The sequence below is a fragment of the Pavona decussata genome, unplaced genomic scaffold, assembly GCF_977016875.1.
Source record: "Pavona decussata unplaced genomic scaffold, jaPavDecu1.1 SCAFFOLD_38, whole genome shotgun sequence".
Taxonomy (NCBI): Eukaryota; Metazoa; Cnidaria; class Anthozoa; order Scleractinia; family Agariciidae; genus Pavona; species Pavona decussata.
The window spans coordinates 4735001-4748675 of NW_028145460.1; the positions used below are offsets into that span (position 1 = coordinate 4735001).

At 37.1% G+C, this 13675-nt stretch overlaps 1 protein-coding gene across 1 annotated transcript; it reads right to left on the reverse strand.

Moving 5' to 3' along the window:
- Positions 1-2250: 2250 nt before the first annotated feature.
- Positions 2251-10207, reverse strand: LOC146483742 (akirin-2-like). Its single transcript, XM_085105886.1, has 4 exons — positions 9764-10207; positions 7151-7399; positions 6408-6479; positions 2251-2868 (listed from the first exon to the last, which is right to left on the reverse strand). The coding sequence occupies exons 1-4, from the start codon at positions 9927-9929 to the stop codon at positions 2858-2860; spliced, it is 498 nt and encodes a 165-aa protein (XP_084962012.1). The 5' UTR covers positions 9930-10207; the 3' UTR covers positions 2251-2857.
- Between the last annotated feature and the right edge of the window lie 3468 nt (positions 10208-13675).

Below are 13675 nucleotides of genomic sequence, written 5' to 3' on the forward strand. Positions count from 1 at the left end.
AATGACAACAGCCTATTGTTATAATGGTTAAGAAACAATACTAAGGATGCATCTTAACAAACGTCTATTGTTATAAGGACAATATGGTATTGTTAAGAAACAATACTTAGGATACATCTTAACAATAGACTATTGTTATAATGAAAATACGGTATTGTTAAGAAACAATACTTAGGATACATCTTAACAATAGTCTATTGTTATAATCACAATATGCTATTGTTAAGAAACAATGCTTAGGAGATATCTTAAGGTGGGGATTTACCTGAAAGCCGTTTTTACGCCGCTTAAAATTGGTCAAATGGATATTTCTTGTTCGCATTTCAAGCAATACAAAAACCCTCCATTCATTACACAAATCAATGATTTGGGGTGTTTTATGAATTGTTGGGTGATTTTGAGGTATAGTTGGAAGGAAATAATCTTTTTTGAGGGATTGGTAAAATTAAAAGAAATAAGGAACGTTGAAGACTTGAGGATGTTTTAAAATTAGAATTTGTAGTTAATAATTAATAGACGGACACCAAGTTAGTCCACTAGAAAACCTGGGGTGCTCTTGCGTGGTTATCAACTGTCTGTTAGTGTTCCAAAAATCATTTTCTTTCTTCTATCCATTCTTAAAACCTCTTCAAATTTCACTCAAATTCAGGTAGAGCCCCGCCTTAACAATAGTCTATTGTTAAAATGACAATATACTATTGTTCAGAAACAATACTTAAGAGTATCTTAACAATAGTCTATCGTTATAATGACAATATGCTATTGCTAAGAAAAAATACTTAGGATATATCTGAACAATAGGCTATTGTTATAATGACAGTAGGCTATTGTTAACAAACAATACTTAGGATATATCTTAACAATAGGCTATTAATGACAATATGCTATTGTTAAGAAATCATACTTAGGACACATCTTAACAATAGGCTATTGTTAAAGGGGCAGTGTCATTGATTTTTTTGTGTTAGTTTGAATAGCCAAAAAAACGGAATCGTCAAAATAATGGTTCAGTTTTGTTAACAGTAACCCTACTAATGCACAGAAACTAGAATTAATTATCTTTGGCTGGGGATGGCTAAGATGGAAATGGATTGCAACTTGAAAAAATTGGCCAGTTTTTTAAGTTCCTCCTGTGTATTGTAGAGAAGCCGTCAAAAAACTGCTTATAGTTTGTTCTTCCGCAGATAAATACCTTGATATTTCCTTCTCGGTGCTCTAACAGCAATTTCATGTTAGAAAAAAGGTTCTTTGTCAAATATTTTAGCCATTTTGACGAAAATATAGCAAAATCGCCGTGACAGTGTCCCTTTAAGAAACAATGATAAGGATGCATCTTAACAGTAGGCGATTGTTATAATGACAATATGGTAATTGTTAAGAAACAATAATTAGGATGCATCTTAACAATAGGCTATCGTTAAAAATGACAACTAACAAATCAAATGTGGTTTGGCATCGTCTGTACTCTTATCGACAACGATATTCGTCATCACAGTGGTCAAAATGTTGTACGCTGAGTGAGTCCTGTCTGTACTCTAGTCGACAACGATACTCGTCATCACAGTGGTCAAAATGTTGTACGCCGAGTGAGTCCAGTCTGTACTCTTATCGACAACGATATTCGTCATCACAGTGGTCAAAATGTTGTGCGCCGAGTGAGTCCAGTCTGTACTCTTATCGACAACGATATTCATCATCACAATGGTCAAAATGTTGTGCGCCGAGTGAGTCCAGTCTGTACTCTTATCAACGATATTCGTCATAATCACAGTGGTCAAAATGTTGTGCGCCGAGTGAGTCCACAACAAATTTTGACCACTGTGATGGCGAATTTCGTTGTCGATTAGAGTGCAGACAACGCTAAACCACATTTGATTTGTTTTTACAATATCAACGTCAAAAAATTTTTTTACAATAACTGTCAATATTTCTGCGCACTGATTGACACGAGCAACGTTGTCTAGAGTCTGATCGACAACGGAAAATTAGCCAATCGTATTGTGAGATTAGAAACAATTGTGGTAAAATAGGCTATTTTTAAGAAACAATAGTTAAGATGCATCTTAACAATAGGCTATTGTTATGACAATACTTTTGTTAAGTAACAATACTTAGGATACATCTTAACTTTGTCTTATAAGGGCTTTGTGAATGTGGCCCCTGCTTTCAGTCTCCTCCCTCCCTCCCCCCCACATCTCCCCAGAATTCTCGTGGAAATGGAGCACCAAGCAAAACCAAGACAGAGCCTAATCACAGGTTATCATTTTATTGTATACTAGTGATAATCCTGAACTAAATTAGCACAGAACAAAAATTTTCTTTTATTTCCCTGTAGCTCCCTATCATTCATAGCAATTTTATGTCTACAGACAACCAGATAACATGAGGTACTAAAATTCAAGATTACTAAACAAAAGAGATTTACAACTTGAACTAATCAGCTGGTCTTATTTACAAAATAATGTATTTACATTTTATAACCAAAACATTAACATTAATAAGAGAATCATGAAAAATGGAAGAAAAAAAGTTGAGACATATCAAATTGAGAAGGAAAAGTCACTTTACTCTGGTAAGATTTTTTTAAGATATAATTATTAATCTCTGGCCTTGCTTCACTAGTATACCACTGATACAAGTGAATGATGCCCATGATGCCTTTGTTAGACTACGTTAAAAAGATGGAGTCACTGTCAATCACATGGAAACAGTCCACAGTTGATGTCGTTCAGCTTTTAAATTGTCCATTTTATTGTCCATAACGATAAAACATTGCCCAAACCCTGCATTTGGGCAGATGTGAGAAATACTGGAAAGTGGAGGATGACGAATTATCTGAGCCAGCTCAGGTACAATTCTATGAAACATCTGAAACAATGAGAGAGAAATCAATGAGTTGGGAATTTTGCTAAAATTAATATAATGACATCACTCACAAAGACATCACTCCCCCCTCCTCCCACTGTTTCTGACCAAATCCCACCACTTCAATGACACAACATGCAGTACTGTGCAAAAGTAAGTTGAGTGTCCCTTGAAACCCGAACTTCCAGACTCAATCCTCGAAACTCAAAAGCTTTGAGTATCAAGGCTTGAGTCGAGTGCATCGAGTTTGGAGACAGGGAAACAAAGAACTTTTCGTGTGATTAGTTTTTCACACGTTTTATCCGAGGCCACAGTTCGGTTCCTTTTTACAGGAACCAACTCTGCAGAGATAGCCAAATGTGTTTGCATTTTTGTTGGGGCGGTTCCTTGCCGATTACAACTGAAAGTATTGTGCATTTTTAATCAAGGAAATGCTTTTTTCAAAGTTTTTGATTAGAAAGTTTAAAGTACAATCAAGCATAATTATGTGCAGCATATCGGTTTAGCGAGGTTAAAAGCAATCGCTTGTGTTTCTATTCTCAGCTTGTGAAACAGCAAATGAAAAAGTCGCAATCTTTTAAGGCGGTTTTCAAAGTCTGCTCTAAGGCAAGCGAACGTTGAAGTTTCCTCGGTTCCTTGCTGAATTCTACCATAAATGTTGTGCATTTTTAAATAAGGAAATGCTTTTATCGAAGTTTTCATTTAAACGATTCAAGTAAAATCAACTATAATCTTGCGGCGTACTGCTTGTGCAGCGAACATATTTCAGAAGCGATCGAGTTACATTCCGCGAAAAAGCCGCAATCTTGTAGTTTAGTTCTCTTTATTGAGTTTGAAGTTTGATTAAAAAGAATTGGTGTAGCATATGAAAAATTTAAGCATGTTTTAATTTCACAACAATGCGAACGGATGTGTTTCAAAAATAATACACGGAAGGAAGAAACGCGCCAAAAAAAGATTTATCAAACACTCACTGCTGTTGATTCGATTTACTTCAACTTTTGACCAAACTAAGGAAAGACTACATGTAAGAACCATACGAAAATCGCTTTTGTTCTCTCTTATTGTTTGAGGTTCGAGAAATTAATCACTGTCCGAAATCTGCCATCAAGATCCTCGAAAAATTCTTCGAGCGTCTCGATACTTACAACTCGGGCCTCGATACTCGATAGCTTCGAGGATCGAGTTTCGAGTCGAGACTGTCAACTTACATTTGCATGGTACTGTACAGTAACCAAGACCTACCAGGCCACCACCTTGCCGGATTCCCACCAAAAAAAATTAAATGGCATATTAAAGCCAAGTAAATGCACATTAGATGGCGCACAAGTTCAGATCAGACGCTACACGCAAAATAGACTTAGAGAGTTTTTGCCTCGCAGGGTCCGAAATTAACTTTTTTAGGCAGGCGCCAACTGGCGACTGAAATTTTTTTCAGTCGCCATATGGAAAAATGTGGTCGCCAAAAAGTGTCAATAAAATTTTTCCTTCGCAGTGGAACACAAACCAAAATTTTTGGCCGCCAGATGAAAAATTCTGGTCACCAATTTTTCTTTTAAGAATCAGAGCGAAGAGAACGCGTTTGGGGCCGCAATGGCGATTTTTCTGCCAACGGATAAGATTAAATACAAACACGCTGATTATTTATACACCTACCACTGAAAAACTACGACCAACGAATCGAATGCCGACTATACGCAGTTTCGTGCGACTGCCAAATGTTTCAAGTCAACTTTATACCTTCTCTTGTCTCTACCTTTTGGAGAAAAAATGTATCCGACTGAAAAACTACCGTTTGGTTCTTTGCTCTATGTTGAAAACGATCTTTCCTTTCGCGTTCTGTCAAGACGATCAACAGATCGCCATGTTGCTCGCACCAGGCCACAACCGTGAAGCATTTCTCGTTGAAGAAACATTGCGGTGAAGCTTTGCACTGATCGATATCGTAGCTGTGAAATGTTGTGGTAGATTTATAATAACAGGAAAATCGGTTTTATACTTCAAAAGCAGCGGAAAGGTAAACAGTAAGTGACCAATTGGCGGGTGGCTTTGAATTTTATTTTTATCGATTTGGCTGAAATTCATTGAAGCTTTTGTTTGTATTATGATCGTGGCATGAAATAGTTAATCGCGCGCTGGCGACCAGTAACTGTTGTGAAATTCTGGTCACCAGTGCAAAATTTTTAGTTGCATTGGCGACCAGGAAAGCGCAATTTCGGACCCTGCCTCGTTTTCAAAGACAAGATGGTGAATCATGATTAACTTTGACCTCCTAAGTTCCTGCAGGGCCCCCCAAGGAAAAATCCTGGTAAGAACACTGAAGGTCTACATCATGTTTCTTGAAGTTACAAACTTAAACAAACTGTCCAGTGGAAACTTAATTTATTTGTGCATGCTTCAAAAATTTTGACAACAAAATGTGCACTGATTGGTAGCTGTTTCATACAGGGGTAAGATCTCACAAAAAATTTGGTTTGCTTTATATATATAAAAATTAGGGAACATAATGAGAACACCAAACCATTGAATACATGGGGATGCAACACAGCCAAATTTTCCAGGAACATAATTAGCAGCTACAGCATTAAAAGAACAAGAAAAGAAAATTCATGTTCTTCATAAAACTTTGAATTTGGTCATTCCACATCCTTGTTCTACAGAGGATGGGAAAATGTACCCCAATTTGTCAGATGTACATGCACAACCATTGTTTTGCTCATCACACCTTTGGTTTTTGGACATTCTCATTGTCATGGACATTGTATTTGAGTAAGGTCCCTGTTGATTGACAATAGAATGTAACACTAAAGGGTTAAGAGACTTTGGGGGAAATTGAAACTGCACCTTCAGGTTTTATGTAAAGATTCAAACTATTTTCTATTTATTTCTTAGATAAAGCTAAGGTGCCCAAGTTGCCCAAACTGTTGGTGCTTAACCCTTTGAGCCTGAATAGTGACCAGCATCTAATTTCTCCTTACAATATAACTAGCTTGATCAAACATACAGGTGTCAAGAATTAAGGAAATGATCAACAGATATAAATTGTCTTGATGTTCTCATATGGAGAACAGTGAAGAGGAATTGCATGTTGACATTGAAATTCTGGTTGGAAAATCGAATGGAACTCATCGTGCATTTAAAACATTTCTGAAATTATGGGCTTCCAGTCTAAGAGATGCACTTTTACTGCTTCTTTTGGGATTTACAGTTGATGCTGATAGATTTTGCACATTATCCACCTTCTGTTGAGACAAGCTAAATCATTTCATATTGATGCCAAAAATTTCCAACTGGGAAGTTTGAACATGATAAGTGCCCCTGGTTTCCATAACAGGGAGGAACTTTGAGTGTTAATACATGCACTCCCCAACCCTGGATGGGCTACTAATCCTTCATAAGGTTACCCCTTGCAGTTTGTTGGCAGCACCATTAATGCACTAATACACCAGGTGGAGAGTGACAGCGTGGAATAAAGTTTCTTGTCCAAAGGTTGTAATGACTCTCAACTGTATGTCAATAAATTGTTGCCAGGCGCTACTCACATGTTGGTGCTGTCTCTTGAAATCTTCTCTGCACTTGGTCATAGTTGAACTTGACAAATGCATCATATTGTTCTAAATGGTACAACAAAAATAAACTTGTCAGTGTAATCGAAACACACACTTTATGCAGAAAAACAGTCCTTTTCACACTTGGGAGTCTTAATTGAACCTGAACGGATGTCACCAACTTTGTAAAATCAATGTTTATGGTTCCCGTTTCAAAATGTTTTCATTGGTCAATAGCAACTTTAAAAAGCTCCCCCTGATATAATCTGTCCCCGATTTTGAAATCTGCGCTCAGTCCCTGAATAACTTTGATACAATCCTACATTATTTCCCATCCAAACAAAAATTCAAGGAGTTTTCTTATTTTCAAGCACTTTCAGCAAAGTCTTCTTTTCAAGGGCTTTTCAAGCACCCTTGAAATCTAAAATTAAATTCCAGGGCTTTTCAAGGACTTCAAGGAGTAGCACGATTGGTGACATTACCTTGAAAGGTCACAATAATTATTATTATTTTTGCATTATACTCTTCTATGTACTAAATTTCTGAGAAAACATAAACGCAAACGTCATATTTGCCGTTTGCCATGAATGCACTTCTAAATCTCTCTTATGTCTCTGCAACAATGGTTCCTAGTTTAGCCAGGCCTTTATCCAATTGCACAGAAAATACAACAGGCAACTTTGATAGCTATAAGTTTATATCCAGCTTTAGCAATCATAGAGAAACCAGTCGCTAACCTGCAAGTTTTTCCCTCAAGACTTTGTCATACTCTTCTGTTATTTGAGTTTCCCTATCCTTCAGCATTCTTTCACATATTAGGGTGACTTGCTTTAGGGTGAATAGAGGTTGCTCTTTGCGTGGTGGTGATGATCCAGGTGAATAAGAGGAGAAAGAACCCATTTCAGGAGAGCTTGGGCCAGGTACTCTAAGATGTCTTCGCCTCTGGAGTCTTCTCCATTCCTGATGAATGGTGGCAGAAACTTGATCTACATGTAAAGAAATAACCACACAACACGGACAGAGGTTAACAAATTCCTTGATATACTGCTGATTTTCCATGTGATGAAAAGCAAAAAAACAAAACAAGTTATAAATGTAACTCAACACAACTTTCAACCTCAAAGATAAAATAAAAGGCAGTTTATGACTGCATGTGGTTACTGCTTTATTTTTGTAGAATACTGCAGTAAAAAAGCAATGTTGTATAAAATTAAGAGGGGTAAATGAACAGCTCTAGTCAGTGCAAAATTGTCCAGCGTAATTTGATCATGTTGTCATGTGGGAGAATTTGGTATGCGCTGGAGGATTTTGGTTTGTTTACACTTTAATCCACAGGGGACAGTAGTAGATATGATTTGGCTCTCCCATGGTTCACATAAGATCGCATGGTGAAGAAATTCCGTGAATCAAGACACACAGATAAACAGACAAATTATAAGCTAACAAATCTATTCAGACAGACCTGTGTTCGCACCTGAAAAGCAAATTTGTTCAATTTTCACCACGAGTGAAGCTTTGTCAAGGTGAACGATCCAAGTGAACTGCGAGTCACTAAAGCAAAATTTCTCGACTCTATTAAACTTAGTACGTTCATCGAAAATTTCGCCATGCTGTTTTAAATATGACAAAACGATAGCATAGTGGATACGCCTTCCCAGAAAAGCAGTAGCCACAAAAAAAAAGACGCTTGTTCAACAAATGGGCCTTAATTCAACAATGAAGGTCATTACATTAGTTTCAGTCCAAGGTCTAAAAGTGTGATCAGACATGAATAAATATTGTTTGCTTTTTTGCAAGAAAGTTTCTACAATTTATGAAAATGACTGAGGCCATGCGAACGACACATGGCAAGACATCATTTATTTTTCTTTGTGTGAAAGATTCAAACCTTAGTAAGCTTGGGAATACAAAACTGTGAACACAAGATCAAATTTTGAACCAGAGACTAAAATCAACAACACACATGAAACTTATTAAATTTTACAAGTTGTTCAAAAAGTGGCCTTCATGAAATAAAAAAAAAAGAAATAAAAGTTACTAGTCAAATCAAAGAACATGGTAAATATATGAGTAAAAAAAAAACACATTTTCTATAGTGAAAGGGGATAAAACCAGTATTGAATGCCTCAGTCCAAAATTTTTTGTAACAATGTAGACCTTTTCAATTTGAATATAAGATATTCAACAGAACAGTATGAGAGAAGACAATAATAATAAAAATAATTATTATTATTTCAGTTTCTAATTTGGTATACATGATTATTCAATGATTCAAAAACCAATTTGAGAATTTTGCATCTATGAATAAATTGTTACTCTGTGCTTCCAAGGAGCACAAGAACAGGAGTAAATCATCACCATTTACTGATCTTGTTCAACAATATTATTTTGAAACTTGAACTTTTCTTGGCAAACAAGGGTGTAAGTCATTTAAAAAAACATCCAAAACTTACCACAGGAAGGTTTTTGAGTTATTTGAAAATCACAGAGATTTCTGTCCTAATTAGCATTTCAATATCTGTACAAGCAAAACCAAGGTCTGAAAGCAATGGCCTTTTTGCAAATCACCAAACCACATGTTTTCTTTTGTCTGTAAAAATGAATTCACTTCATTTTTGAAAAAAGATTGAGAACTGAATGATCACAGGACGCAACACTTTCCCTTAAATTTTGTATTCAAGAAATGCAATACCAGATAGTTTTGCTTCAATGATCTCAGCAAATTCGTGAAATTCCAAACGATGCCGTAGTAATGAATGGAAAAAATGGGATTCAAACATCCTCAGCTTTTAAAGAGACCTATAAATCTGCCTAACCATGCGTTAAAACTGACTAGAGAAAACGAGAAAACCAATATAATACAAAATTTCTACAAGCCCCTGAAGGAAAAATGTGCAACTTTACCGTTCGTTGTTTCAACACCTACGTCGATGGGACGAACTTGAAATTCGTTTTCGAAATTAATTCGAAAAAGAAAAGATTCTTGGCCGTTTTCAGTTGCTTCTCCATCTTGAAAAGATAGAGAAAGGTGAACACAATAACCCGCTTCTTCAAGTCGACTTCATTGAACAGAAGTGAACAGAGGATAGGAAACAATGGCCAAACGACGCGACAACACTTCAAGACGAATTCTCGACCATGAATTTAAAGTTTTTTGGTTTAGCCTCAACAGAACTAGATTTGAATGAGTTATAATAGTTAAAAATTCTTTGTCGGAGGCAAATGCCACAAATTAAGCTTATCTTGCAGCTGATGGTGATGAAAGCTACCAGCTGAACGAAAAAGTTATGGGCTGAAATATATTAGTTCTGGCTAGGAAACCAAGTGATAACATTAACATGTCGAAATACCTTGTGATAATCTTGGAGCAAGACCACGAAAATGAGACTCTGTTGTCACTGAAGGAGGTGGTGTTGATGGTTTTAGCGGAACACATCTCCTTCTTTTCGGCGAAGGTTGGTGTTGAGGTGTTAGAGGATCAAAATCGTAAGACCTCTTGAGGGTAGCGCAAGCCATAATAGCGTTTATCTTCGATATTTCGTCGAAAGATTGAAAAATAGAATAGTTATACGATAGACGGATAACTTGGCAGTTAAACCAAATCCCAATGTTTCTTCTACAGGCACGATTCACCCAGGATGACTCGGATTTCTCACTAGAACCTTCTCAAAAGAACTTGTAATAACCAGAAGATGGCGGCGATAGCAACTAAATTTGGCTGTGTTTTGAATCGTCGACAATCCACCAATCAGAGTAAAGCAAGTTCAAGGGCAAAAAAAGAGCGAGCCTCGTTTCTGTTGTGCAAAACTGATTCAACTCTGGGGGAGGGGAAGTTATTTATTGTCACGTCATAATTACGTATCCCAGGGTTCAAATCGCTACAATTTTCTACAAAGTGGCCCAAAACTAGCCTGTGTACAGCCAATTAGCCGCCTGCTCTCCTCCTTTGTTTTTTTGCAGGAGAGCGGGCGGCTGTACACAGGCTAGCCCGAAACCTTAGCACTAGCATAGGTGCATTTTATAGCGGTATTTTGGCAAGGGCTGTTAGAATCCAAAACAATTGGGGCCAACCACACATTTATCAGAGATATTAAATTAAGCAACAATAATTTTAAAACGTATGGAATCTTTTTTCCAAATTCAAATTGTCAATAGCCCCTGCTGAGGTCTTGCTAAGATCTTCTCTTTCCGAAAAGTCATGGACCGTGCAGAAATACCTTTGAATTAGTAGGTTTCTCGGGCCATCCGGATATCCACAATCCCGGACTAAACGTCTTGGGGAAAATGTAAAAAAAAAGAGTTATCCATGAGAAAAATGGTATACAGCCTTTGAAGCTAGAGGTACACTAAATGAAATGACGGGAAGCTGGATCAGGTATTTTTGAACTCTCTGGTTTGGGCAATACCCTGAACACCGATATGAAGGCGTTTATATAGACTTTCTCAAAGTTGCTGGCTCGAGCTCTGACGATCGCGCTTCGCGCTCTCTAAGCTCGACTTGTAAGCAAGTCTAGCGTTTGTACTTCTATCAGTTATTGATTTCATATCACTTTGATTAACTGTCCTACTCCTTTATCATTTGTAGTTTCGCATTCAACTTGAAAATGCCCCATAAACATGTTTAAGTGACTATATCAATGTACTGAGAATTAATGGCGGCTCTTGTTTTGTTGATTTACCGTAGCGTAGCAATTATTTTTGCAAGCTGCATACACAAGCCAAACAACTGAAAGACAGGAAGCAAAGACTTCTCTGTTAGTTCCTAAACTGTATTAATTTCCTTTGCCATAGTATTCTACTCTTTTAATGTAACTTTTTCTGGAAAAGCATAAGCTGCTCTGGATCGACTGGTTTTACTGCGATACTTGCTAGTTGGAAACAATTAGGAATATTGGCTTTTTAAAAATATCTTATCAGTATTGGGTGAAGAAGGCCACAAGTTATGCGATAGTAGGTGGCACGGCCTTGTTGCTGCGGTTTATTGTGAATCAAAGCCGGCTATATAAAACACAGACGATAAAGGCCTTACGCGTAAAAAGACCAGGGGGGAAAGATACGGGCAAGAAGTTCCAGAATTCTCAGTTGCATCGAGATATGGAAGGGGTAGATCATTTCGACCGACAAACCATTTTGTCTAACGGTCTTTATAGCTTTTACATCGCCAATTTTCTGCCTAAATCCGGGACGCCTTTTATTGCCGATTCACAGTTCTGAGTCGTTTGTACTACTTACAAGTACTCTCCCAGAGTATCAGGACTGAAATCAGTCGAAAGTGAGAGTTGCCATTTTTTTAAGCATCTGATACCTTGACTCATCCGGTTTTTTGTAGAAATGAAAGATTTTCCTTTCCAAAATTTAACCGGCTCATGGGATAGCGGAAGTATCACTCGGATCCAGGCTTTCCTCCCAGAGAGAAACCGTACAGGTGTGCTAGCTGGGAGCCTGTATCTGCAATCACTTTGGGTAATATTCTGCGGACTATAGATTCTAGCTCTTTCTCCTTTAGAAGAAGTGGATGATGATGTCTGGGCGGTCTCCCTCTAGTCTTCGGCCTCTCTGGATCAACTGCTCTGAATTTTAACAGTTTACGAAATTTTGCTAATTAGAGAGTTAACACCATCTCTCAATGTCCAATCGGACTCAATTCAAGCAAAACTATTTGCGTGAGATTACATATTCAGACATTATGTTAATGTTTGGTGAACTATTTCTGACATTGACTTAGTTTATTTATTTCTATTACTTCGAACTTGATAATGGCGTCATGACAACTCCGAAACGTTTTTCGGTTTTATCGTTTATTTTCACTTGCATATGTATATCTAAACCTTTACTTATAAGGATATAAAGCTTCAATTTGAAAAAAAAAACAAACAAACAAACAAACAAACAAAAGCAAAAAAATAACGCCATACGTTGCTTTGTATTTTACTGCTTTTTAGAATAATTGTTGCTCATTTATCGCAAAAAAAGGCCTGGTTACCTCCAATTTTCTTTTTGGATATCAATAGCCCTTGCTAAGATCTACTTTTCCCGCATAGTGATAAATCGCGCAAAAAGACTTCTGTATTAGTAGCTAGGTACTGTCCTTAATATTCTAAACTTGGCGAAACATCAAGACGACTTTGGTTGCTTTTCAATATCAAAATTCAACGATATTAGACCATCCATTTCCAGGTTAATTCCTCAACCGATAGTAATGTTACCCGGCGCTAGAAATATTTTGAGAAACAAAAATTTGGAAAAGGCGTTTGCTTTCACCGGCTGCCCTTTTCACTGAGGGGGAAGAGCTGGAATGGGAGGTTCAAGCGCCCGAGCCTCGCGTTGTATGAACGAACGTAAAAATTACGGACTGTTACATAACCTGTTGCTTTTAGAAAACAGTTTTGCGTTTGAATTTCAATTAAAGAAGATAAACAAGTAAATTCTCCCGATAAGGGGGAAAGGGTTTGACCAAAGTAACTGCAAAATGTGCCCCAGAGCCCCAAGTGTATGTTGGATCCTTTGAGCCTGATAGGTCAGTAGGACATGCTAGGAGAATTTAGCATCGCTTGACACGGGATCCAGTGCCGTTTTTCCAGACAATAACGTTTCTCGGGAACCTGATGGTTAAGGGACAACCTAGACAATTGCGCCTCGCGACTGTAATGTTATACTGAGTCACATAAGCTTAAATTGCCACTCGGCCTAAATTTTCAACCGATTTGCTTTCATTTTCTCCTAAATTACTGGCAATACAATCAAGTATTAAGTAGCTAAGCATGCGAATATCGAATCTATGTGAATCAGTAAGTATGCAGAAACACTAAAGTTTTGCCTGTAACCTGATTACTTCCTTCTAATTTAAGAGAGAATATTCAGAAATATTTATTTAAACTAAAAACAAACATATTAATCTGCATTTAGGCACTTAACAAACCCATTCATTTGTATTTTACCCTACAATGTAAACATGGATCTAGGGAGTTTTATCTTAAAAGTCTTTTTATATATTACTGTCTTCCAAGCTGTGATGTTTTTGCAATATGGATTAAGATGAATTTTATCTTAAAGCGGACGGTAGTTGTTTATGTTTGCCTAAAACAAACTTAATTAACTTAAGGATTAGCGTTAAGTCAACACTATCAGAGAACACTACCGAAGGCCAGCATGTGTTTCTAAAAACTGTCACTTTTTTTACGTTCGTGCGCCCCTATCTCCTAGTTCTCGGTGTTTGTAGCTAACATGAACAATAACTGATCAATGTTTATAATTATTTTTCA

What these genes read in the sequence shown, in the direction of transcription:
- LOC146483742 (XM_085105886.1), bottom strand. Translation starts at nt 9,929, where the DNA reads ATGGCTTGCGCTACCCTCAAGAGGTCTTACGATTTTGATCCTCTAACA. An exon ending in TGCTCCAAGATTATCACAAG is followed by an intron (nt 7,400 to 9,763) that starts GTATTTCGACAT and finishes CTTTACATGTAG; the next exon opens with ATCAAGTTTCTGCCACCATT. An exon ending in CTTGAGGGAAAAACTTGCAG is followed by an intron (nt 6,480 to 7,150) that starts GTTAGCGACTGG and finishes TGTACCATTTAG; the next exon opens with AACAATATGATGCATTTGTC.